General features: G+C 47.7%; 1 protein-coding gene across 1 annotated transcript in view; it reads right to left on the bottom strand.

The window, feature by feature from the left end:
- LOC134910695 (calpain-8-like) overlaps positions 1 to 24,738 on the bottom strand; it is a 92,527-nt gene that overhangs the window by 38,217 nt on the left and 29,572 nt on the right. Inside the window, exons 3-6 of the mRNA XM_063919018.1 lie at positions 14,831 to 14,949; positions 13,157 to 13,290; positions 11,723 to 11,891; positions 9,863 to 9,946 (exon numbers count right to left, since the gene is read on the bottom strand). Of these exons, the coding sequence (XP_063775088.1) occupies positions 9,863 to 9,946; positions 11,723 to 11,891; positions 13,157 to 13,290; positions 14,831 to 14,949 (506 nt within the window). The remainder of the gene's footprint in view (positions 1 to 9,862; positions 9,947 to 11,722; positions 11,892 to 13,156; positions 13,291 to 14,830; positions 14,950 to 24,738) is intronic.

Below are 24,738 nucleotides of genomic sequence, written 5' to 3'. Positions count from 1 at the left end.
CCCCAGTCTCCCCCACAATTATAAGCTGTGTGAGCTGAGCAGTCAGACAGATATATAATATATATAGATGATGCAGCACACTGGGCTGAGCCTGAGCAGTGCACACAGATATGGTATGTGACTGAGTCACTGTGTGTATCGCTTTTTTCAGGCAGAGAACGGATATATTAAATAAACTGCACTGTCTGGTGGTCACTCACTATATAATATTATGTACTCCTGGCTCCTGCTATAACCTATAACTGGCACTGCAGTGCTCCCCAGTCTCCCCCACAATTATAAGCTGTGTGAGCTGAGCAGTCAGACAGATATATAATATATATAGATGATGCAGCACACTGGGCTAAGCCTGAGCAGTGCACACAGATATGGTATGTGACTGAGTCACTGTGTGTATCGCTTTTTTCAGGCAGAGAACGGATATATTAAATAAACTGCACTGTCTGGTGGTCACTCACTAGTAAACTCTCTGCACTCTCTACACTTCTACAGTACTCCTCCTAGTCCTAAGCTCCAGTAAATCTCTCTCTCTTATAATCTAAATGGAGAGGACGCCAGCCACGTCCTCTCACTATCAATCTCAATGCACGTGTGAAAATGGCGGCGACGCGCGGCTCCTTATATAGAATCCGAGTCTCGCGATAGAATCCGAGTCTCGCGAGAATCCGACAGCGTCATGATGACGTTCGGGCGCGCTCGGGTTAACCGAGCAAGGCGGGAGGATCCGAGTCTGCTCGGACCCGTGAAAAAAACCATGAAGTTCGGGCGGGTTCGGATTCAGAGAAACCGAACCCGCTCATCTCTAATTATTATTATTATTAATATTATTTTTATTTCTTAAGCTGCTGTGGTTTCATTTTCTTACATTAATGGAATCTTAGTAATCTAATTAAGTACTGCTTAATTCACTTGGCGTAGTCGACAGGCTTCCATCTAATGTAATATGAGACACAGTAGGCATTCATTTTTAAAATTAGTATTTTTGTATGGTGAACTGTTACTGTGTTTGATTTGAAACCAGTTGATAATGGTTTAGAACAGGGGTTCCCAACTCCAGTCCTCAAATATCCACCAACGTGTCCTGTTTTCTGGGATTCTTAAGCTATTTTGCTGGGTCCGTAATTATCCCATCTGCTTCCGCAGAGAGAAATCCTGAATACATGGCCTGTTGGGTGTACTTGAGGTTGGCCTTGGGAACCACTGGTTTAGAAACTTTTTAAGTAGGGAAAGGAGAAGTGCATACTTTATATAAGTGATATCTTGAGTGCATTCAAGAGGGGCTCTGGGTTTCCTTGGCCCAAAGTTGCATAACAATAGCCTATAAAGACCAATAATGCTTATTGACAACTGGATAATATAGATTTAAGCAGGTTGAGCAAAAAGCTGCATCCTGGGAGGATGGATATAGCTGAAGGCACTTTAAGGTGAGACTTATGGAAAAGAGAAACTGGAATCTGAGCTGTGGGCAGCTTGAGATGAGTTTCTTACTGTTAAAGAGCATTCCTGTTATTATTGCACAACATTAAAATCAGTTAGAAGATAAGTGTTCACATTGTGCCATGACGGTATTGTCAAAAAGACATAAAAGGAAAAGTGGTCCTAATTCACCAGGCGACCAGAGGAATAAAGTAGAAAATTAGTGTCTTCTTCAGGTTCCACTGAGGAAGAAACTAGGCCAGCACTCATAAGGAGATCTCTACCAGTGTAAAACTAGATGGCATTTTGTTAGCAGCACAGGTTAAAACACTCAGACGAGGGAGGGGGGTTGAGGTTAAGGATAAACTGTGAGATTAATGAGAACCACCATAGTTTTACTTTCTCCACAACAAGACCAGTCATCACCAGGCATGTTAGTAAGCACGCCACACAGACAGGCAGAAAGGGGGGAAGGTCACATTTTCTGTCAGCGTGTGAGGACATTGCAATATTAGATGTGGATGATAGGTGCTAATGTGAGGATTCCGTTGCCCCCCCAAGGGGGTCGTACTGAGTGATGCTGAGGAAGTGGTGATGCCTCCAGTGCCTCCTATGACCAGGCCCTTGTCATATGCTCAGACACAGAAGCTACCAGAACCAGTTGTATGAGAATTATGACTGGGGGTGGTATCCAGTCAGAATGTTGGCAGCTTTTTAGTGTTAGGTTTAGTGTTAGTGAAAAATGCTATGTCGACACTTTGCGGAAGACATGCACATTGCTAGCATAATAAGCATGCCGACATAAGGAATATGTCTGGTGCCGACATATCATACCACACCCCTGCGGAAGCTATCATCTCTGCTTGTTGGCACGGACAGTCCCGCCCTCAGCATGTGACTGCTTTATTAGACGAATGGATGCAGGCAGAAGGGTTCAGGGAACATTGCACATTTGGTTGCGTGCTACAGTCACAGATGACAATGGGAAGGGGGTACACACTACAGATACACTCCTTGCTGATATACCTGATCACAGAGAACACATGAGAAACACTGATCAAGAAACTTCCTTCTGCGATGTGAAACCTGTACTTGTGCCTGTAGGGACAGCCTTTGGTGAGTGGTCATTCATGGAAATCTCTCGGCCACCTCAGGCGGTAAAGCTGAAGGCGACGGAGCTTACTATTAAGGTGCACTCAGTCGCTGAGAGGGTCAGGTGGCAAGGGCTGACTGCACATGCCATATTGGCACCGCAGGCAGACTTTATTGAAAGGCTGGTGACATTTACCAGAAAAGGGGGGCACATGGGAGGCAAAGACCCCCAAATAATATCACAGCCACATGCAGGACTTGACAACTCCAAGTCAGTGCTTCCTGAGATATCAGTACAGCTGGCACCCGAATAATACCCTGTGAGCGGAGCTGCATTGTGGTAGGAATTAGCCGCTGATGAAAGAGAGCAGAGCTCAGATGCAGTCTTCAGAGATGCAACGAACGTCACAGACTGTGGTAAAACAGACAGGGCTCAGATCACAGGTCTACATTGACAGCTGGGCTTTGTTTGAAGGAGCTGATGAGTGGGAGAAGATCTGAATCTGTGTCTACATCCGGAAGCCCCGTGTGAGACATGTAAATGCACAATACATGTAATCTACAACGTGGGCAAGCTGACGTATTAAAAACAGGGCCCAGTGTGCAAGTCAACACTGATGCAGTAGCACTGTCAATGCTAGAATGTTGGCCACATGAGATACCGGGCCAGGAAAAAGCTGAAGTTATGTTACAGCAGGGTGGAAGGACAAGGGTCTCAACATCAACAATACAAACTACGGACAGAGGTGATGGGAAGAATCCTCGACAACTGAAGACCTGTTCTGCTTTGGTATTAGGGATAGGCCACATTTACATGGACCAATAGTTGCACAGGTGCAGCAATGTGTGACTGTGGTTCCTATGTACTAAGCATTGGCGATAAAGTACCAACCAATCATCTCCTATCTGTCATTTTTCAAACACAGCCTGTAACATGGCAGTTAGGAGCTGATTGGCTGGTACTTAAATTCTCTACATTTTATCTCTCTCCAATGTTTAGTACATAGATGTCTGTGACTACAACAGGTCACAAAGGAGTGACAAATGACAGTGACAAGTGAGGCTGCTTATATCAGTGATATACATTGATGGAATCTTGGTACTATAATTAAGTGTCGCTTAATTCACAGGCACACTTGCCACCTGTAGTAAAACGCTCCTCAGGTGCAGTGCATGCTGGGAGGAGAGATAGTGGTCGGGCCCAGGTACCAATCAGATGTGTGGCCTAATCATGGGGGGGCGTGGCCCTGCACCCTTAGAAAAAAATCTGAAAAAAAATAAGAATTTACTTACCGATAATTCTATTTCTCATAGTCCGTAGTGGATGCTGGGAACTCCGTAAGGACCATGGGGATTAGCGGCTCCGCAGGAGACTGGGCACAAAAGTAAAAGCTTTAGGACTACCTGGTGTGCACTGGCTCCTCCCCCTATGACCCTCCTCCAAGCCTCAGTTAGGATACTGTGCCCGGACGAGCGTACACAATAAGGAAGGATTTTGAATCCCGGGTAAGACTCATACCAGTCACACCAATCACACCGTACAACCTGTGATCTGAACCCAGTTAACAGCATGATAACAGAGGAGCCTCTGAAAGATGGCTCACAACAATAATAACCCGATTTTTGTAACAATAACTATGTACAAGTATTGCAGACAATCCGCACTTGGGATGGGCGCCCAGCATCCACTACGGACTATGAGAAATAGAATTATCGGTAAGTAAATTCTTATTTTCTCTGACGTCCTAGTGGATGCTGGGAACTCCGTAAGGACCATGGGGATTATACCAAAGCTCCCAAACGGGCGGGAGAGTGCGGATGACTCTGCAGCACCGAATGAGAGAACTCCAGGTCCTCCTCAGCCAGGGTATCAAATTTGTAGAATTTAGCAAACGTGTTTGCCCCTGACCAAGTAGCTGCTCGGCAAAGTTGTAAAGCCGAGACCCCTCGGGCAGCTGCCCAAGATGAGCCCACCTTCCTTGTGGAATGGGCTTTTACAGATTTAGGCTGTGGCAGGCCTGCCACAGAATGTGCAAGCTGAATTGTACTACAAATCCAACGAGCAATAGTCTGCTTAGAAGCAGGAGCACCCAGCTTATTGGGTGCATACAGGATAAACAGCGAGTCAGATTTCCTGACTCCAGCCGTCCTGGAAACATATATTTTCAGGGCCCTGACTACGTCCAGCAACTTGGAGTCCTCCAAGTCCCTAGTAGCCGCAGGCACCACAATAGGCTGGTTCAAGTGAAATGCTGAAACCACCTTAGGGAGAAATTGAGGACGAGTCCTCAATTCTGCCCTGTCCGTATGAAAAATTAGGTAAGGGCTTTTATAGGATAAAGCCGCCAATTCTGAGACACGCCTGGCTGAAGCCAGGGCTAGCAACATTACCACTTTCCAAGTGAGATATTTTAAGTCCACAGTGGAGAGTGGTTCAAACCAATGTGATTTTAGGAACCCCAAAACTACATTGAGGTCCCAAGGTGCCACTGGAGGCACAAAAGGAGGCTGTATATGCAGTACCCCCTTGACAAACGTCTGAACTTAAGGAACTGAAGCCAGTTCTTTCTGGAAGAAAATCGACAGGGCCGAAATTTGAACCTTAATGGACCCTAATTTTAGGCCCATAGACAGTCCTGTTTGCAGGAAATGTAGGAAACGACCCAGTTGAAATTCCTCTGTAGGGGCCTACCTGGCCTCGCACCACGCAACATATTTACGCCAAATACGGTGATAATGCTGCACGGTTACATCCTTCCTGGCTTTGATCAGGGTAGGGATGACTTCATCCGGAATGCCTTTTTCCTTCAGGATCCGGCGTTCAACCGCCATGCCGTCAAACGCAGCCGCGGTAAGTCTTGGAACAGACAGGGTCCCTGCTGAAGCAGGTCCTTTCTTAGAGGTAGAGGCCACGGGTCCTCTGTGAGCATCTCTTGAAGTTCCGGGTACCAAGTCCTTCTTGGCCAATCCGGAGCCACGAGTATAGTCCTTACTCCTCTCCTTCTTATGATCCTCAGTACCTTGGGTATGAGAGGCAGAGGAGGGAACACATACACTGACTGGTACACCCACGGTGTTACCAGAGCGTCCACAGCTATTGCCTGAGGGTCCCTTGACCTGGCGCAATACCTGTCCAGTTTTTTGTTGAGGCGGGACGCCATCATGTCCACCTTTGGTTTTTCCCAACGGTTCACAATCATGTGGAAGACTTCTGTCACATGATTTTCCGCCCAGCGAAGAATCCTTGCAACTTCTGTCATTGCCCTCCTGCTTCTTGTGCCGCCCTGTCTGTTTACGTGGGCGACTGCCGTGATGTTGTCTGACTGGATCAGCACCGGCTGACCTTGAAGCAGACGTCTTGCTAGGCTTAGAGCATTGTAGATGGCCCTTAGCTCCAGGATATTTATGTGAAGTGATGTCTCCAGGCTTGACCACAAGCCCTGGAAATTTCGTCCCTGTGTGACTGCTCCCCAGCCTCTCAGGCTGGCATCCGTGGTCACCAGGACCCAGTCCTGAATGCCGAATCTGCGGCCCTCTAGAAGATGAGCACTCTGCAACCACCACAGGAGAGACACCCTTGTCCTTGGTGACAAGATTATCCGCTGATGCATCTGAAGATGCGACCCGGACCATTTGTCTAGCAGATCCCACTGGAAGGTTCTTGCGTGGAATCTGCCGAATGGGATTGCTTCGTAAGAAGCCACCATCTTTCCCAGGACCCTTGTGCATTGATGCACTGAGACTTGGCCTGGTTTTAGGAGATTTCTGACTAGTTCGGATAACTCCCTGGCTTTCTCCTCCGGGAGAAACACCTTTTTCTGGACTGTGTCCAGGATCATCCCTAGGAATAGGAGTCGGGTAGTCGGGATCAGCTGAGATTTTGGAATATTGAGAATCCAACCGTGCTGGCGCAGCACTATCTGAGATAGTGCTACCCCGACTTCCAACTGTTCCCTGGATCTTGCCCTTATCAGGAGATCGTCCAAGTAAGGGATAACTAAAACTCCCTTCCTTCGAAGGAGTATCATCATTTCGGCCATAACCTTGGTAAAGACCCGGGGTGCCGTGGACAATCCAAACGGCAGCGTCTCTTTGATGTCCAGAGACACCATATAGTCCCCGTCTTCCAGGTTTGCAATCACTGCTCTGAGTGACTCCATCTTGAATTTGAACCTTTGTATGTAAGTGTTCAAGGATTTTAGGTTTAAAATTGGTCTCACCGAGCCGTCCGGCTTCGGTACCACAAATAGTGTGGAATAGTACCCCTTTCCCTGTTGCAGGAGGGGTACCTTGATTATCACCTGCTGGGAATACAGCTTGTGAATGGCATCCAATACTGCCTCCCTGTCTGAGGGAGACGTCGGTAAAGCAGACTTTAGAAAACGGCGAGGGGGAGACGTCTCGAATTCCAATTTGTACCCCTGAGATACCACTTGAAGGATCCAGGGGTCCACTTGCGAGTGGGCCCACTGCGCACTGAACTTCTTGAGACGGGCCCCCACCGTGTCTGCTTGTAAAGCCCCAGCGTCATGCTGAGGACTTTGCGGAGGCGGGAGAGGGCTTTTGTTCCTGGGAACTGGCTGTTTGTTGCAGCCTTTTTCCTCTCCCTCTGCCACGGGGCATAAATGAGGCGCCTTTTGCCCGCTTGCCCTTATGGGGCCGAAAGGACTGCGCCTGATAATACGGCGTCTTCTTAGGTTGAGAAGCTACCTGGGGTAAAAATGTGGATTTTCTAGCAGTTGCCGTGGCTACCAGGTCTGATAGACCTACCCCAAATAACTCCTCCCCCTTATAAGGCAATACTTCCATGTGCCTTTTAGAATCCGCATCACCTGACCACTGCCGCGTCCATAAACCTCTTCTAGCAGAAATGGACAGCGCGCTAACTCTTGATGCCAGTCGGCAAATATCCCTCTGTGCATCACGCATATATAGAAATGCATCCTTCAAATGCTCTATAGTCAGTAATATACTGTCCCTATCTAGGGTATCAATATTTTCAGTCAGGGAATCCGACCACGCCAGGCCCGCACTGCACATCCAGGCTGAGGCGATTGCTGGTCGCAGTATAACACCCGTGTGAGAGTATATACATTTTAGGATATTCTCCAGCTTTCTATCGGCAGGTTCCTTTAGGGCGGCCGTATCAGGAGAGGGTAGTGCTACCTGTTTTGACAAACGTGTGAGCGCTTTATCCACCCTAGGGGGTGTTTCCCAACGTGCCCTATCCTCTGGCGGGAAAGGGTACGATGCCAATAACCTTTTAGGAATTATCAGTTTCTTATCGGGGGAAACCCACGCCTCATCACACACTTCATTTAATTCCTCGGATACAGGAAAAACTACAGGCAGTTTTTTCTCACCAAACATAATACCCTTTTTAGTGGTACTTGTATTATCAGAGATATGCAATACATTTTTAATTGCTTCAATCATGTAACTTGTGGCCCTAGTGGAAGTCACGTTTGTCTCATCGTCGACACTGGAGTCAGTATCCGTGTCTGTGTCTGCCATTTGAGGTAACGGGCGTTTTAAAGCCCCTGATGGCGTTTGAGACCCTTGGACAGGCACAAGCTGAGTAGCCGGCTGTCTCATGTCGTCAACTGTCTGTCATAACGAGCTGACACTGTCACGCAATTCCTTCCATAAGCTCATCCACTCAGGTGTCGACTCCCCAGGGGGTGACAACTGTATAATAGGCAATTGCTCCGCCTCCATCTCATTTTCCTCCTCAAACATGTCGACACAATCGTACCGACACACCGCACACACACAGGGAATGCTCTGATAGAGGACAGGACCCCACTAGCCCTTTGGGGAGACAGAGGGAGAGTATGCCAGCACACACCAGAGCGCTATATATAAACAGGAATACCACTATAAAATGTGCTTTTCCCTTTATAGCTGCTGTTAGTATCAAAACTGCGCCAAATTAGTGCCCCCCCTCTCTTTTTTACCCTTTTCTGTAGTGCAGGACTGCAGGGGAGAGTCAGGGAGACGTCCTTCCAGCGGAGCTGTGATGGAAAATGGCGCCTGTGTGCTGAGGAGATAGGCTCCGCCCCCTTCTCGGCGGCCTTTTCTCCCGCTTTTTTGTAAGTTCTGGCAGGGGTTAAAATACATCCATATAGCCCTGGGGGTAATATGTGGTGTATTTATGCCTGCCAAGGTGTTTTTATTGCTGCTCAGGGCGCCCCCCCCTAGCGCCCTGCACCCTCAGTGACCGGAGTGTGAAGTGTGCCTGAGTAACAATGGCGCACAGCTGCAGTGCTGTGCGCTACCTTGTTGAAGACTGATGTCTTCTGCCGCCGATTTTTCCGGACCTCTTCTTGCTTCTGGCTCTGTAAGGGGGCCGGCGGCGCGGCTCTGGGACCGAGCTCCGAGGCTGGGCCTGTGTTCGGTCCCTCTGGAGCTAATGTCCAGTAGCCTAAGAAGCCCAATCCACTCTGCACGCAGGCGAGTTCGCTTCTTCTCCCCTTAGTCCCTCGATGCAGTGAGCCTGTTGCCAGCAGGTCTCACTGAAAATAAAAAACCTAAACTTAAACTTTCACTAAGAAGCTCAGGAGAGCCCCTAGTGTGCACCCTTCTCGGCCGGGCACAAAAATCTAACTGAGGCTTGGAGGAGGGTCATAGGGGGAGGAGCCAGTGCACACCAGCTAGTCCTAAAGCTATTACTTTTGTGCCCAGTCTCCTGCGGAGCCGCTAATCCCCATGGTCCTTACGGAGTTCCCAGCATCCACTAGGACGTCAGAGAAATAATACTTTAAGCTCCTAACTAGCCACACTGCAGCCCAGCACACAGCAGAGGGGGGGATGGAGACTTGGGCCCAGGCTGGGCCCCTCCAGCAGTCCTGGGCCCGGGTAAAAAGTACCTGCTCCTCCCCCCCCCCCTTCCTTCTTGGCACCACCGAGTGCATGAGGCAGAACATCTCCTGCATCGCACGGTTCTGCGTATGAGCCTAAGCACTACCAGCTCTGCTTCAGCCGCAATGTGGGCGTATGACAGCTGTAGGGTCACACGTTCAGCTTGTCCTCTGTTCCCTTTCCCACCGCTACCCCTGTCCCCACAAGGGAGACGTTGGCTACAGGATAAAAACAAGTGCTGTTCACTTGCCACTATTTCTTTCAAATCGCAACAGAAATAAACAAAGGTGCACGCTCGTGTAAATACAGACTTGTGTAAATGCACACCCGTGTATATGCAGTCATGTCAACAAGCCCAATATGTTTAATCTGATAAACTAAACCAGAGATGATATCTGTCTGCTGTAAATATATCGCTGTGAACGTCATACATCTGTACAAGTGTCATTGGTGTATGGAGGATGTGACTGATGGAATGTTGTCATTACTGTACCTCTTCCGCTCCAGTGACGGAATACGCGTGTCCCTTCACCAGCTTCTGGCTCGTGATGGCTTCCCTGTCGTAGGCATTCGTGATCTACAGAGCAGATAAGTCAATTGTAACAAAACAATTGAAATAAGTTGAATAAACAACGTGGAAAATAAACGGTTATAATGTAAATATACGTTTGGAATTGTTTTCTGACTTAAACCTTTTGTAGGATTATCTCAGGGGGGCGGCTCCCTCTTGGCAATTCAGCAAAAGAATCTGGGCTGCGCGTTATAGATTTCCCGCAGGAGAGAGTCAGCGAGCCACTGGCCTGAATGAGAGATGGACGCTACTGAATTCGCAGCTGCGATCCCGTAAGCAGCGGATGTGACAAAATATACTAATGCTGCTGCCGCCTGCTGGAATTGTACCGAGACGCCCACCGGCGGCACCGCAGATCCCAGCGACTGCGCACCAACACGCAGCGGGCAGTCGCACATCCTTCCATGAGAGTTACCGTGTGGTCAGGCAGAGTGGGCGCGAGAACCGAGACGCTGGCGCCATGTTTTCTGCATACAGGATTGCAGTTGAGACACGTCCAGAATACAGCCGCTACATGCTTGTGTTTTTGCTGCCACACCCCATAAACTCCCAAAAACAGTCCCTGACTGTCAGCCAGCAATCAGCTCCTATCTGTCATTTTTCAAACACAGCCTGTAACATGGCAGCTAGGAGCTGATTGGCTGGCACTTTATCTTTGTGTACTTTATCTCTCTCCAAGGCTTGGTACATAGACCCCATAGTTTGGATCATGGAATACCAATAGGACTCAATATAACAAGTACTCACACCCTTTATTATTACACATATTTTATTTTTCCATCAGACATCTAGCCCGGGTGCCCGATTGATCTGCGCTCTAGGGGCCTAATTCAGAGTTGATAGCAGCAGCAAATTTGTTGGACAAAACCATGTGCACTACAGGTGGGGCAGATGTAACGTGCAGAGAGAGTTAGATTTGGGTGGGGTGTGTTCAAACTGAAATCTAAATTGCAGTGTAAAAATAAAGCAGCCGGTATTTACCCTGCACAGAAACAAAATACCCCACCCAAATCTAACTCTCTCTGCACATGTTACATCTGCCCCACCTGCAGTGCACATGGTTTTGCCCAACTGCTAACAAATTTTCTGCGGCGATCAACTCTGAATTACCCCCTATGGGAGGGCTGCAGAAATAAAATCATTGATGAAGAAGATTCACATGAAGTCATGACTACAGTTTACCCTAACACCCATACAGTGCATCCGGAAAGTATTCACAGCGCTTCACTTTTTTCCACATTTTGTTATGTTACAGCCTTATTCCAAACTGGAATCAATTATTTTTTCCCCTCAAAATTCTACACACAATACCCCGTAATGACAACGTCAAAAAAGTTTTTTGAGACTTTTGCAAATGTATTAAAAATTATCAACTAAGAAATCACATGTACATAAATATTCACAGCCTTTGCCATGAAGCTAAAAATTGAGTTTATATGTCATCTTTAGGATTAATTGTGTGGTGAGGGACGTGCTTTGCTTCTGTTTGGCCACATATTTTATGACTGGCAGCCACCTGCACCGGTTTTGCCTATTACATTGACCATAAATAATTTTAATTGGTCCTGGACCACCAATCCAAGGCGCCCCTGCAAGTGTCCTGAGGCACCCCAGGGAGCCACGCCACACAGTTTGAGAGCCACTGATTAAGTGGAATCCCACTGAAGATGACATCTCACATAATCCCTGTTTGCGGCAGCTGTCATTGTGCAGGAATTGGTCTGTGTTTTGCGCAGAATCTGTGCCAGATGTAAACAGATCACGTTGTAGATAAAATCTTACGTCAATTGAGCAGCCAAGCAGCGATTCTGCCTTCAGGGCTTTCTGTATAATCTGGTATAGATCAGCCGGGGCCTTTTTCAGGTCATACAGCTCAGAGATTCCGCCGGTGAAGTCTTCGAATCCCTCAATTGTGCTTCCGCCAGTTAACGCTTCATAGGATCCATTTAGTCTATCAATACAAATATTTAATATCACTGCACTGCAGTAACGCTGGGTACATTTATTCCAGTAGTTATTATCAAAAATGTTATACAGTTTCTTTAATTAAAAATGAATAGTTTTGTTTATATTTATGGAATCCATCCTTTTATTTTATTGCAACGTGCAGTACCTACATTTGGCCTCTAGATGTCACTGTTACAGTTACTGTTTACAGGACATACTGTATTTTGCTGAAGGCCTATTTAATCTGTTCACTAATGCTGCATTCAGATTGCAAATGCCGGAACCTACCCGGTAAGAGAAACGTGTACTTACCGGGTGGGATCCGGCATTTGCGCTCTGTTGCTGGCTTTCCGACCCGGCAATATACCGGGTCGGTTGCCATAGCAGCGGAGGGTGCAGCAGCAGCAGGGGCGGGGGTGGAGGCGGCGCTGGGAGATGAGCTCATCTCCTGCGCCGCCTCTCCCTATGCTGTGAATGGGAGCCGTGTCGCATCGGAACGGCTCCCAATCACACTGCGCCTGACCCGGTAATCAATCCGGTAATAACCCTTCTTTTTTACCGGGTTGAATTACCGGGTCAGACGACCCGCTAATTCTGAAAAGGAGCTTTCACATCGCACACTGACCCGTTTCGACACGGCAATATGCCGCAAAAATTTACTGCAGCAAAAATATTTATGCCCATTGAATGATGCATTGTACAGTAATGGTTGTAGTACACATGGGTGAATGTCATTTTCTAAACAGTGCGAGTGTGGCACAGTGGTTAGCATTACTGCCTAAAAAATCTGATTACATTTCTGTCTCTATGAATTTTGTAGTTATCTTTATGTCTTTGAGGGTGTCCTGTATGTGCTCATGTTTGCCCCCACAGTCCAAAATATACCGGTCAGTTAATTGGCTTCTGACAAAATAGTACTGCGGCATGTTTGGACAGTAAGGTGACAGTGGGGCATTGGACACTGAGGGTGTCCTGGGTAATGCCACAGGGGCATCAAGAGTACAGTGTGGGGAAAATGCACCAGGAAGAGCAATAGCTACATAGGTGATGGGAAGATACTACAGCGTTGGGGGCGGGGCATGACGCTACAGGAACCTGCCAAATATGCCCCAGGGTGCAGCTCGACACCCCCTAGGTGTATATTTTATAATACAGTAGAAAGATAAGTTTTGAAATACTTGTTCTTAATATTGGCCAGGTAAGTGGTGAATGATCCTTGCGTGGCATGACAGCCTGAGCAGGATGCGGTGGTGTGCCTATGGAACTTACTTGGCGTAGGCCTTCTCCAGCAACGCGCTCCAGAACTCATTGCCCTCATCTGAGTGCACAAACAGCAGGCGTCCATCTTTCGTGGGCAGCCGATCATCCACGACAACATCCACCCACTCACCGTACTGCCAGAACTACACGGAGAATAGATGTTATGCCACTCAGCAGGACTGCCAAAGTCACCAGATACACAGAAGAAAAATCTCTCATAGAGAGTATGTGCAGTGTACACTAGGCCATGGTGGAAGATTCGCTAATTGTATTGGTAATGGGTTGGACGGATGTCTTTCCTACAAGGCCTCTCCTCCCCTCTGATAACCAACGACCACTCCAGCCTCCAAGACTTCTCCCGCGCTACATCTAATCTATGGAACACTCTCCCTCCCTCTATCAGGCTCTCACCCACCCTCCATTGTTTCAAATGCTCCCTCAAAACCTATTTACTAAAGCCTACTGTACCATTGCCTGATACCTACCAACCCACCCACCTACTCACCCCCCCTTTGTGCCTCCCCATTACTGCTACACCTACCTCCTCCCTTTACAACATATGGTCTCACGAGCAAGGCCCTTCCTCCCATGTTTAGCTCATGTAACTAAACCAATACATACAGTACATCCGTGTACATGTTCCCATGTATGTAATTGGGAATATTCATGCTGGTTACCCTTGTCACTATATTATCCCTGTTTGTATTATTGCTCTGTACTGTGCTGCAGAAAATCGCTGCGCCCCATAATACATGCTAAAAACACTAATAACTGCACAAAATATGACAGCAACTATAATTAGTACATAACATTAGGAGATTGGTGGCAGCGATTATTCCAATTGCCATGCGTCTTGTCAGGATGGAATCTGAGTCCCCAGAAATTAGAGTCAGTTGTTGTCTGGATCTACAAAGGTGGATTTAGGAAAGGTTCTGCCTTTTATCACTGGCTATAGATCTGTGTAGTGTGGAGCACTGCAAGCACTGTATTGCTATTTATGTACCAGAATTGCGCTGATGCAGAAGTAGCGTCCAGGGCAGGACTAGCGGTGGATGGGAGGAGAGTGGTCAGCAGGTACAAAACACATTTAGGACCCCAATGCAAAACAGATGAAGGTTATGGGGTTGTACAGTTATACTATGTGCAGTGTTATAACCGGGGGGTGGGGGGGGGCATGAGACTATGGGGGTCATTCCGAGTTAATCACTCGCTAGCAGTTTTTAGCAGCTGTGAAAATGCTAAGCCGCCTCCCACTGGGAGTGTATTTTAGCTTAGCAGAAGTGCGAGTGGAGGGATCGCAGAGCGGCTACAAAAAAAATTGTGCAGTTTCTGAATAGCTTCAGACCTACTCAGCGCTTGCGATCACTTCAACCCATTTAGTTCCGGATTTGACGTCACAAACACGCCCTGCGTTCGCCCAGTAACGCCTGCATTTTTCCGAACACTCCCTGCAAACGGTCAGTTGACACCCAGAAACGCCCTCTTCCTGTCAATCACTTTGCGGCCAGCAGTGCGACTGAAAAGCTTCGCTAGACCTTGTGTAAAAATACATCGGCCGTTGTGAAAGTACGTCGCATGTGCGCACTGCGCCGCATGCGCAGAAGTGCAGATTTTTTCATTAATCGCACTGCAGCGAACATTTTTAGCTAGCGATCAACTCGGAATGACCCCCTATATCATTACCTGGAAGTGAAATATTCCGGCATAGTTCTCCTGAAAACTCTGCTTCTCTGGGACAACTCGGCCCAACATGTTCTGGTCCAACGTAAGACATGCAATAGCAGCCAGGAGCCAGCAGTCCCCTGTGTGAAAAACATTTTATTTGCTGACATTACAGCCAGAATCATCCCAAAAAAACAGTAAATTGTAAGACTGTCAAAAAGCAGCAATTTTCAAGTCCATTTTCCTGAGCTGAGGGCGTTCCTCCCCTGAGATCCCCTTACTCCATGTAGAAGCACATTGCTGGGAGGCCATAGTATCGGGAGCCCCTGATGAAGGCTCAGGATGACGGGATGACACAGGAACCTGTTGAGGGTCAATGTAAAACGCCTGATGCCCCCCATTACCAGGCAGAGGGTAACGCCATCTCAAGGTCTTCCTAAATGGCATTAAGCTGCCAACCCACTCATCCCATCATGTCCATCCAGCAGCATAATATTCCTGATACATCAGTACCATCGTCGCAGATTAGGTCATGTTGCAGAGTCTGAGTGCCTCTGTAGACGCGCAGGTGCGCTGCTCTCCTGGTGATACAGAATCACCATCACTACTCTCTCATCATCCCTGCCCTCAAAGTTAATCTCACCTTACCACTACAGCAACCCTGATAATCTCATTCACATCTCTCCCACAAACTCACCCCCCCCTATCCTGTGCCCTCTGGAATTCCAGATCTGTTTGTAACAAACTGGTCCCCACTCATGACCTTTTCATTTCCAACTCCCTGCACCTACTGGCCATTACTGAAACCTGGATTACGCCCTCTGACACTACCTCTCCTGCTGCTCTCTCTGCTGGGGGCCTCACATTCACACACACACCCCAACCTGGGGGTCGCCATGGGGGTGGTGTTGGGGTCCTTTTACCTTCTAGTTACTCCTACCAACTCATACCACCAGAACCATCCCTTACATTCTCTACATTTGAGGTCCATGCTATACGCCTCTTCCAACCAGTCCATCTCAGAGTAGCTGTCATTTACCTCTCCCCTGGCGTTGCCTCCAAATTCTTTGACAACTTTGCTTCCTGGCTTCCTCACTTCCTCTCTTCTGACATTCCCTCCATTATCCTAGGCGATTTCAACATCCCTATTGACATCCCCTGCCTCTTAACTCCTTAACCTCACCTCTTCACTTGGTCTCTCCCAGTGGACCTCGTCACCCTCCCATGTGAATGGGAGCTCACTGAATCTGGTCTTCACTCACCGTTGTGATATTTCTGATTTTTCCAACTCCCCATTTCCCCTCTCTGACCACCACCTGCTCTCCTTTAACCTATTTCTCTCGACTTCCCCATCTCTACCTCCCAAGGCTACCATCACTAAGCTTAACATTGAGGCTATTGACACCACATTCCTTTCCTCCCTGTTTGACTCACTTCTCTCTCCTATTCTCTCTTTCTCTCTCTCTCTCATGCCCTGAACAAGCCACTTCCACATACAATGCATCCCTTACTTCTGCTCTTGACTCTGTTGTTCCTCCAACCACTATTCACCCTCGCAAATTAACACCTCAACCCTGGCACACAAAATGCACCAGATATCTGCAAAAATGCTCATGTACTGCTGAGCGACACTGGAGGAAATCACGCTCTAAGGTCTACTTCCTCCATTTTAAACTTATGCTCTTATCCTTCAGTGCTGCCCTTTCTCTTGCTAAACAGTCATACTTCAAGAACTTCATCTCCACCCAGTCTTCTAACCCCGGCGCCTCTTTGCCACTCTCAACTCACTCCTCTGCCCACCTCCACCTCGTCTCCTCTCCTCACTCTCTGCTCTTGACTTTGCCACTTACTTCACATCCATAATTGACTCCATACGTCAGGACATCACATCACACCAGACCATCAGCAACCAGCCTCCCCCCATCCCCTACCACCCCTCCCCATCCCTCTCACCAACTCTGACATCTTGCTCCCATGCATCTGGAGAGGAAGTCATGGCCCTCATTCGTTCCAGTCCCCTCCCCACCTCCCCATTTGACCCTATCCTCTCCCGCCTCCTCCGCTACCTCTCTCCTTCTGCCTGTTCCCATCTTTCCCACCTTCTCAACCTCTCCCTCTCATCAGGCACTGTCCCCTCTGCCTTCAAGCATGCACTCATCCTACCCCTGAACCAAACAGTCTCTCCAACTACCGACCCATCTCTCTCCTCCCTTTTGCTTCCAAACTCCTTGAGCATATTGTCTACAACCGCCTTACTTCCTTTATTTCCTCACACTCACTGCTTGGCCCATTTCAGTATGGCTTCCGTCCTCTCCACTCCACTGAAACTGCCCTTACAAAAGTCTGCAATGACCTCCATGCTGCCAAATCTAAGGGCCACTACTCGCTACTTATTCTTCTTGATATCTCTGCTGCTTTTGACACTGTGGACCACCCTCTCCTACTGCAAATCCTTCACTCCATTGGTCTGCGTGATACTGCCCTCTTTTGGATGTCCTCCTACCTCTCTGACCATTCATCTCTGTCTCCTCACATGACTCCACCTCTCCCTCACTTCCACACTCTGTAGGTGTACCCCAAGGTTCTGTCCTTGGTCCTCTTCTCTTCTCTCTCTATACGTCCTCACTAGGTAAGCTCATTAGTTCTTTTTAGGTAAGCTCATTAGTTCTTTTGGTTTCCAATATCATCTCTATGCTGATGACACTCAAATCTGTCTTTCCTCTCCAGTCCTCTCCCCTGCTCTCCTCACTCGTATCTCAAACTGTCTCTCTACTCTCTCTGTTTGGATGTCCCAGCGCTTTCTTAAACTTAACATGTCTAAGACCGAGCTGAACATCTTCCCTCGCTCCCGCATAACCTCACCTCCCACAATCTCATTATCCATTGATGGCACTACTATCTCCTCTAGCCCCCAAGTGCACTGTCTTGGAGTAAATCCCTGACTCCTCCCTCTCCTTCAAACCACACATTTAGCACCTCTCACAAACCTGCTGTTTTCATCTAAAAAATACTTCCAGGACCAGACCCTTTCTGACCCTGGATGCTACTAAGACTCTTATCCACTCACTGGTCATCTCCAGACTCCATACTGGACTACTGTAATCTCCTCCTGACTGGCATTCCTGACAAATACCTCTCTCCACTCCAATCTATCCTCAATGCTGCTGCCCGGCTCATTTTCCTCACCAAACGCATTACGTCCACCTCTCCTCTCTTACTAGACCTTCACTGGCTCCCTTTCCTTTTCAGAATCCATTTCAAGCTTCTCACACTCACTTACAAAGCCCTCACCCACTCCTCTGCCATCTACATCTCTGACCTTATCTCCCTTTATGCTCCCACCCGTCCTCTTCGCTCTGCTAATGCACGCCGACTCTCCTGCCTACTGATTATTTCCTCCCACTCCTACCTCCAACATTTTTCACGTGCTGCTCCATTTCTCTAGAATTCCCTACCTCTCCCCATCAGACTCTCCACCTCTCTACAAAACTTCAAACGGGCTCTCAAGACCCATTTCTTCAACAAACCGAAGCCAAATCTCATCCTAACCCTCTGTCCCACGCTCTCTATATACCCCGTCTCTGTCACCCCTGTCTGTCTACCCCTCCCCTTTAGAATGTAAGCTCTCACGAGCAGGGCCCTCTTCCCTCATGTGCTTATACTTTTTCTTACTTTAATAATCTTCAACTGCATCAACTCCAGCAGTCTTCTGCCACCTGATACTTATTCCAGTGTCATCTGCTGATGTAACTATGTTTATTTGCCCTGTACTTGTCCTATACTGTCATCAACTGTAAGTTGCTGTTTTCCTGTTTTTGATTATTCGTTTATGTACTCTGTAATTGGGCGCTGCGGAACCCTTATGGCGCCATATAAATAAAGGATAATAATAATAATAATAATACAGAAGTCTCCCCAGTAGCAAGGGAGACCACAACTGTTAGTTTATACCCACCCAGAAAACGCCGTCTGAATCACCATAACACGCCGGCATTTACCCGACCACTCACCGTTCCCACCCCCAAACGCTGTCTTCCTGTCACTCACTTTGTGACTGATTCCTTTGTGTGATTGCAATTGCAATTCACTAGCTGCACATGTGCACTGCAGCTCAGACGCATTAAGAAAACGTCAACCGATGTGCGCACAATAGCAGCTTTGTGACAGCAGCTGAATGAGCCTCAAGGCGCACAACTCACCTTCTAACTTGACTACCCACCCATATGGGTGATGACACTTCCCCTCCGTTAGGGTGGAACAGCCAACTACCAGTCATCCTTCTCAGCCCTTATAGAAACTGCCATATAATTTGGTACTGTATACTGTAAAAGTTGTGAGCACTTTAAGTAACAACGTTAAAGATAATTAGATATGCTAACGAGCTATAATAATGTAGATTAGTTGCATTGAGCTGCCTGCCCACAGGCTACTGTTACAATGTCCGATGACAAGGAAATTACCCTCAGCGCTTTCATCCTCCTCACGCAATATGCAGCAACAAGTCATTTTACGTGCAAAATACACATTTGTTTACCATTTATCAGTGAGAGCATAATAACCTCTTACAAGTGTTGTATATACTGTACCACATCCCGTGTTTCAGGGCTGTATAACGTATCTACACAGGAGATACACTATATACTGGGGCGCTGTGAGTCTGGATGTATATCAGTAGAATGGAGTTAATCAGAGACAGCAGCTTCAATAGAATATAGATGTAAGGACTTGTGCAGTGATATTTACACAATTAAGTCCTGAGCGCCTGGGAATTATTTTACATTTATACATCATACTTGCCTATTTTTGAAATCTAGATTCAGGGAGATTAAGGGCGTGTCTAGCTCCACATATGGGCGTGTCCATGATAAATGCTTGTTGTGAAATATTTCTATATAATATTAGTAACAATATATTTTGGAGAATTTTGCAAGTATTGAAACTAACATTGCCGCCTGTAATATTGGGTTTCTTGTTTGCAATTATTCGCTGTGATACTGTATATATTTTTCGCTCAGCACAATGTCAATGGAAAATGCAACCTTTTTTGAATTCATCCTTAAGCATATAAGTATGTTTTTTGGTGTATTAGATATTATTTTATTGTGAACATTGGAGTGTCTGTAACTTGCAGGCCCTACCTATATTTATTGGATGTGCTGTTTTCCATAACATTATAGCATTCTTCAAATAGTTACAGAAACCAGATACTTTAATTAAACAAATGTGTTTAACTAAAGATTACTAATGAAAATTCTTACCCTCTGTCACGACTCAATAGCTCTCCTAAGCAGCAGAAGCAGATGTTATGGATCACTGCATACCTGACCAAAACTGATAAGAAGACACTGTGTGATCATGTACCAGTATCTTTCCTACCAGGGGTGCCACAAGGTGGGGGGTGATGAATGAGAGTTGCCAACAGGGACTCCCAAGCAACTACAGCAAATCACAGTGATTAAGGCAAATCACTGTCCTTGCAAAGAAAATCTTTAGTGGCACCCAGGCTGGCTGTATAGAAGAATCTACGGGTTATCATTTACAATGCAGGACAGCTGGAGTTTAAACACTGAAAGGGGAGTCTCCTGCAGGATGCCGGAGGGTAGGCAACTCTTATACATTGCTACCCAGCTTCAGCAGTGATGCAGTATGTAATGCAAATTAGCCAGAGACATATATCACATGGAATTTCCTTAGCAATGACCTCTGATCTCCTATTATCACCACCGATAAATGGGGTTAGCCTGACTGTAGATTACTGCTGACTAGATGGCTGCCACTGTTACAATGAAACGCAACCAGTGGCAAGCCAGAGGTGGGACAGTTACTACTGTGACCTGTTAAGAAAACATTGTATTACTAAATTCTTTAAATATGGACACATATGGACCAGGGCCGGCTCCAGGGGTTTCAGCGCCCTGGGCGGGCAATAGGGTGTGGCTGAAATGATGTGCGGTGCGCGATGATGTCATCGCGCACCGCACAGCAAAGGTCCTCTCCGTGAAGGGAAACTAGACGCTACGCGTCTAGTTCCCTTCGTGGAGAGGACCTTTGCTGTGCGGTGTGCGATGACGTCATCGCGCACCGCACAGTAAAGGTCCTCTCCATGAAGGGAAACTAGACGCTATGCGTCTAGTTCCCTTCACGGCGGGGGGCAGTGGGGGGCACAGCACTGACAGCAGCAGCGGATCTTGCCATGGTGCGGTGCCCTCCGGAAGGCGGCGCCCCGGGCAAAAGTCCTGCTTGCCCGTGGCAAGATCCGCTACTGATATGGACACAAGCATTACAAAGAAACAACTCTAAAGCAGATATTCCTAGGGTTCTAGGGTTCTTGTACTGACATAGAAACTTTCAGTGTGAGTTACTCTGACTCCAAGGAGTATATGTACTAAGTCTTGGAGAGAGATAAAGTGGAGAGGTATAAACCACTAACCAATCAGCTCTTAATTGTCAAACACAGCCTGTAACAGCAGTTAGGAGCTGACTGGCCAGTACTTTATCTCTCTCCGCTTCCTCTCTCTCCAAGGCTTAGTACATCTCCCCCAAAGGCTACTTTTCACATGTGGGTAACAAGATCAGCACTCACCATAATTTGTGATAAAGGAATGACTCTTGTATGTAAACAAAAGAGCATTATATGAGCATGACATTATAGGAACATCCACCAGGAACCATCCTGAAGAGCATCAACCAGGAACCTCCCTGAAGAGCATCCACCAGGAACCTTCCTGAAGAGCATCAACCAGGGACCTTCCTGAAGAGCATCCACCAAGAACCATCATAAAGAGCATCCACCAGTAACCAACCTGAAGAGGAACAACCAGGAACCTTCCTGAAGAGCATCAACCAAGAACCTTTCAGAAGAGCATACATCAGGAACCTTCCTGAAGAGCAGCCACCAAGAACCTTTCTGAACAGCATCAACCAGGAACCTCCATGATGAGCTACCATCAGGAACCTTTCTGAAGAGCATCAACCAGGAACCTCCCTGAAGAGCATCCGCCAGGAACTTTCCTGATGAGTATCAACCAAGAATCTTCCAAAAGAGCATTAGTCAGCAACCACCCTGAAGAGCATCCACCAGGAGCATTCCTGAAGAGCATCCACCAGGAACCTTCCTGGAGAGCTTCCAAAAAGAGCTTTCATGAAGAGCATCAACCAGGAACCTTGTGTTAGAGCATTCAACTGCTATCTTCACCGATGGCATCCAGCAGCAACCTTCCAGAAGTACATATACCAAGGAACTTCACCAAGAGTACCCTCTTGGAACCTTCCAGAAGAACATCCACTGACTGTAAGCAAAGTCACAGAAGACTGTCTGCCATGAACTGGGCAGGATTTCAGTTACTGGGAGCATAGAGACAACTAGAAGCTCTTTACTCTTATGTAGACTCAGTGATGAAAGTATGATGGTACAGGCAGATATAGCGTACCATTTAGAAATTAGTAGCTGGTACGCCGAACCTCCCAACCACCTTACTCTCACGGCACCACCATTTGCTGCAAGTCTGAGTCGCCGAGTGAGTCACTCACAGCGCTCAGTGGAGTGATAGCAGCAGCATGTTCTATATTTTGCCTGTCTGCAGCCATGGCTGCTGGAAGCGCGATGCTGACCTCATGATGTCACATGCCCTGCCGCAAAGAGGAGCCGCCAGCTGAACACTTCCATTGGTGACCCGGTCTGCCTGCCAACTGAGGAAGAGGAGAACGAAGAGGAGAATGCAGGCAGTCAAAACAAGAAGGTAAGTTGGAGGAGGCCAGCTCTTGAGGTGACCCAGGAGGAGGCTGGAAAGACAGTGGGGGGCAGAAGGCTGGAGTGACAGGGGGCACGAGGCTGGAGTGATGAGACAGGGGGTCGGAGTGACTAGAGGTTGATGTGACAGGGGGTAGGAGGCTGGAGTCACAGGGGGTAGGAGACTGGAGTGATGGGACAGGATGTTGGAGTGACTAGAGGCTGATGTGACAGGGGGCTGGAGGCTGGAGTGACATGGCAGGAGGCTGGAGACAAGTATCAGGAGGCTGGAGGAGATATGGGCAGAAAGTGGCACAGGGGGCACGAGACTGGTTGAACCTCTGTTGTATGATGATGACACTGGTTATATTCCTATACAAACAGAAGTCTTCCAGACCATGGGATTTCCAACATACACACTGAATATCAACTGAAGACACTTTGTGGCCAGTGAGAATCAATTATACCTTACCATATAGGTAAGGTGTATTTAGATTTAGTACACACAAAGAAACAGTACAAGTTTTTTTAAAGGCAGCGCAAAGGGACTTTTCATTTCTCTTTAGTCACACTCCGTTCTCTGGTGCGAAGAGGAGCCGAGCTGCCTGCCGCGCACTTCCAGCAACGTCCCTGTCTGGCCTCAGAGATCAACTGTAGACTATGGAGAGTCTCTCACACAGACTAATAAGGGGTACATTTACTAAGCAGTGATAAGAGCGAAGAAGTGAACCAGTGGAGATATTTCCCCATCAACCAATCAGCAGCTCTGTATCATTTTATGGTATGCAAATTATAGATGTTACTTCAGTGCTGATTGGTTGCCATGGGCAACTTCTCCACTGGCTCACTTCTCCACTCTTATCACTGCTTAGTAAATGTACCCCTCTGTCTACAGTTTAGTCACTCAGCTCAGCTTTTATGCTGCAGATTGCTTTATGCAAGTTCCACTTCCAGGCCAGACCAATAATTGCATAGTGACTGCATTCCTGCTGCAAGACTGGGCTGTGCATACGGGGGTGTAGACAGCCACGTCGGTCCCCGGTAATAGAATGGTTAGAAAAAGGAGTGTCCACACCTCCCCCCACAAAAATAAATAAATAAATAGTAATTTACAGTGGCCCCACATGCTCCACAGGGGCTGCCATTCTAACCCAGGAGGGGCAGGGGGTGTGCGTGGGAAGGCACCCGCTTCCTAACTGGCTTGCTCCAGGAAGTGGGTCCCTCCTCCATAGCTAGCGCCATATTCCCAGTGATATTTGGGAAGATGGCGCATGTGCACTAGAGAGCAAAGACCCACAGTGCCAGAGTCTTTGCTTTCAATGTGCAGCAGCCATCTTCCCGAAGAGGTCATTGGGAAGATCTCTCTGGTCATAAGTGTACATATACTCTGGTGACCCGGGACCGCTCTCTGGGCACCTCCTGCAGTCTAGGCACAAAGTCAGAGTGCACAGCGATATGGCCGCTGCCAGAGAGGAGGGGTCCTGCACGGGGCTTGTACATGGGTCCTCTCCTCTCTTAATCCGCCCCTGGTACTACATGTAAATGTTATTGTATCACTGATCTCAGTTAAGACTTAAATGGGAAGCTAATCTATCGATCTACATTCTAAATATACACCTTTACTAAACAAGCGGAGATTCCCACCTCCACAGTGTTTATTCTGTGACTAACGTGGAAATGCTGCTGAACTGGTCACCAAGTGTCACACGGGAGAATACACTGGTTTCTACTCTTGCAGGACAGACTTGGTGAAGGGGTTTATAATATTGGGGCAGGATTTGCTGGCTCATCCGGTGGTCTCCCCCCTAATTTGGGAGTCTCCGAGACATTCTGAGGCAAGCAGCAATTCTGAGATAAGCCGTGCCATTGGGTGTGGTACAAAATGTTGATATTCGCAATGTTGATACGGATGACATAATGTTGACACTGACTGTGAAAGCTGCGGAGTCTTGAGGAGATTTCCGTTGACTTAAACTCAATGATAATGTGCAGCCTATCACATTCCCCCTATAGCAGTGCGTGCTGTAACACAGACGTGGGGGCTAATACAGACCTGATCGATGCTGTGCGTGTTCGCACAGCAGCGATCAGGCCTGAACTGCGCATGCGTCGGTGCCGCAGTGCATCGGCGCATGGCAGACAGTCGACGGCTGTTGTAGCCCTTGCGATCGCCTCTGCCTGATTGACAGGCAGAGGCGGA

The sequence above is a fragment of the Pseudophryne corroboree genome, chromosome 4 (assembly GCF_028390025.1).
Source record: "Pseudophryne corroboree isolate aPseCor3 chromosome 4, aPseCor3.hap2, whole genome shotgun sequence".
Lineage (NCBI taxonomy): Eukaryota > Metazoa > Chordata > Amphibia > Anura > Myobatrachidae > Pseudophryne > Pseudophryne corroboree.
Note: the sequence above shows the minus strand (reverse complement) of the source record. Positions and strands in the feature narration are given on the sequence as shown.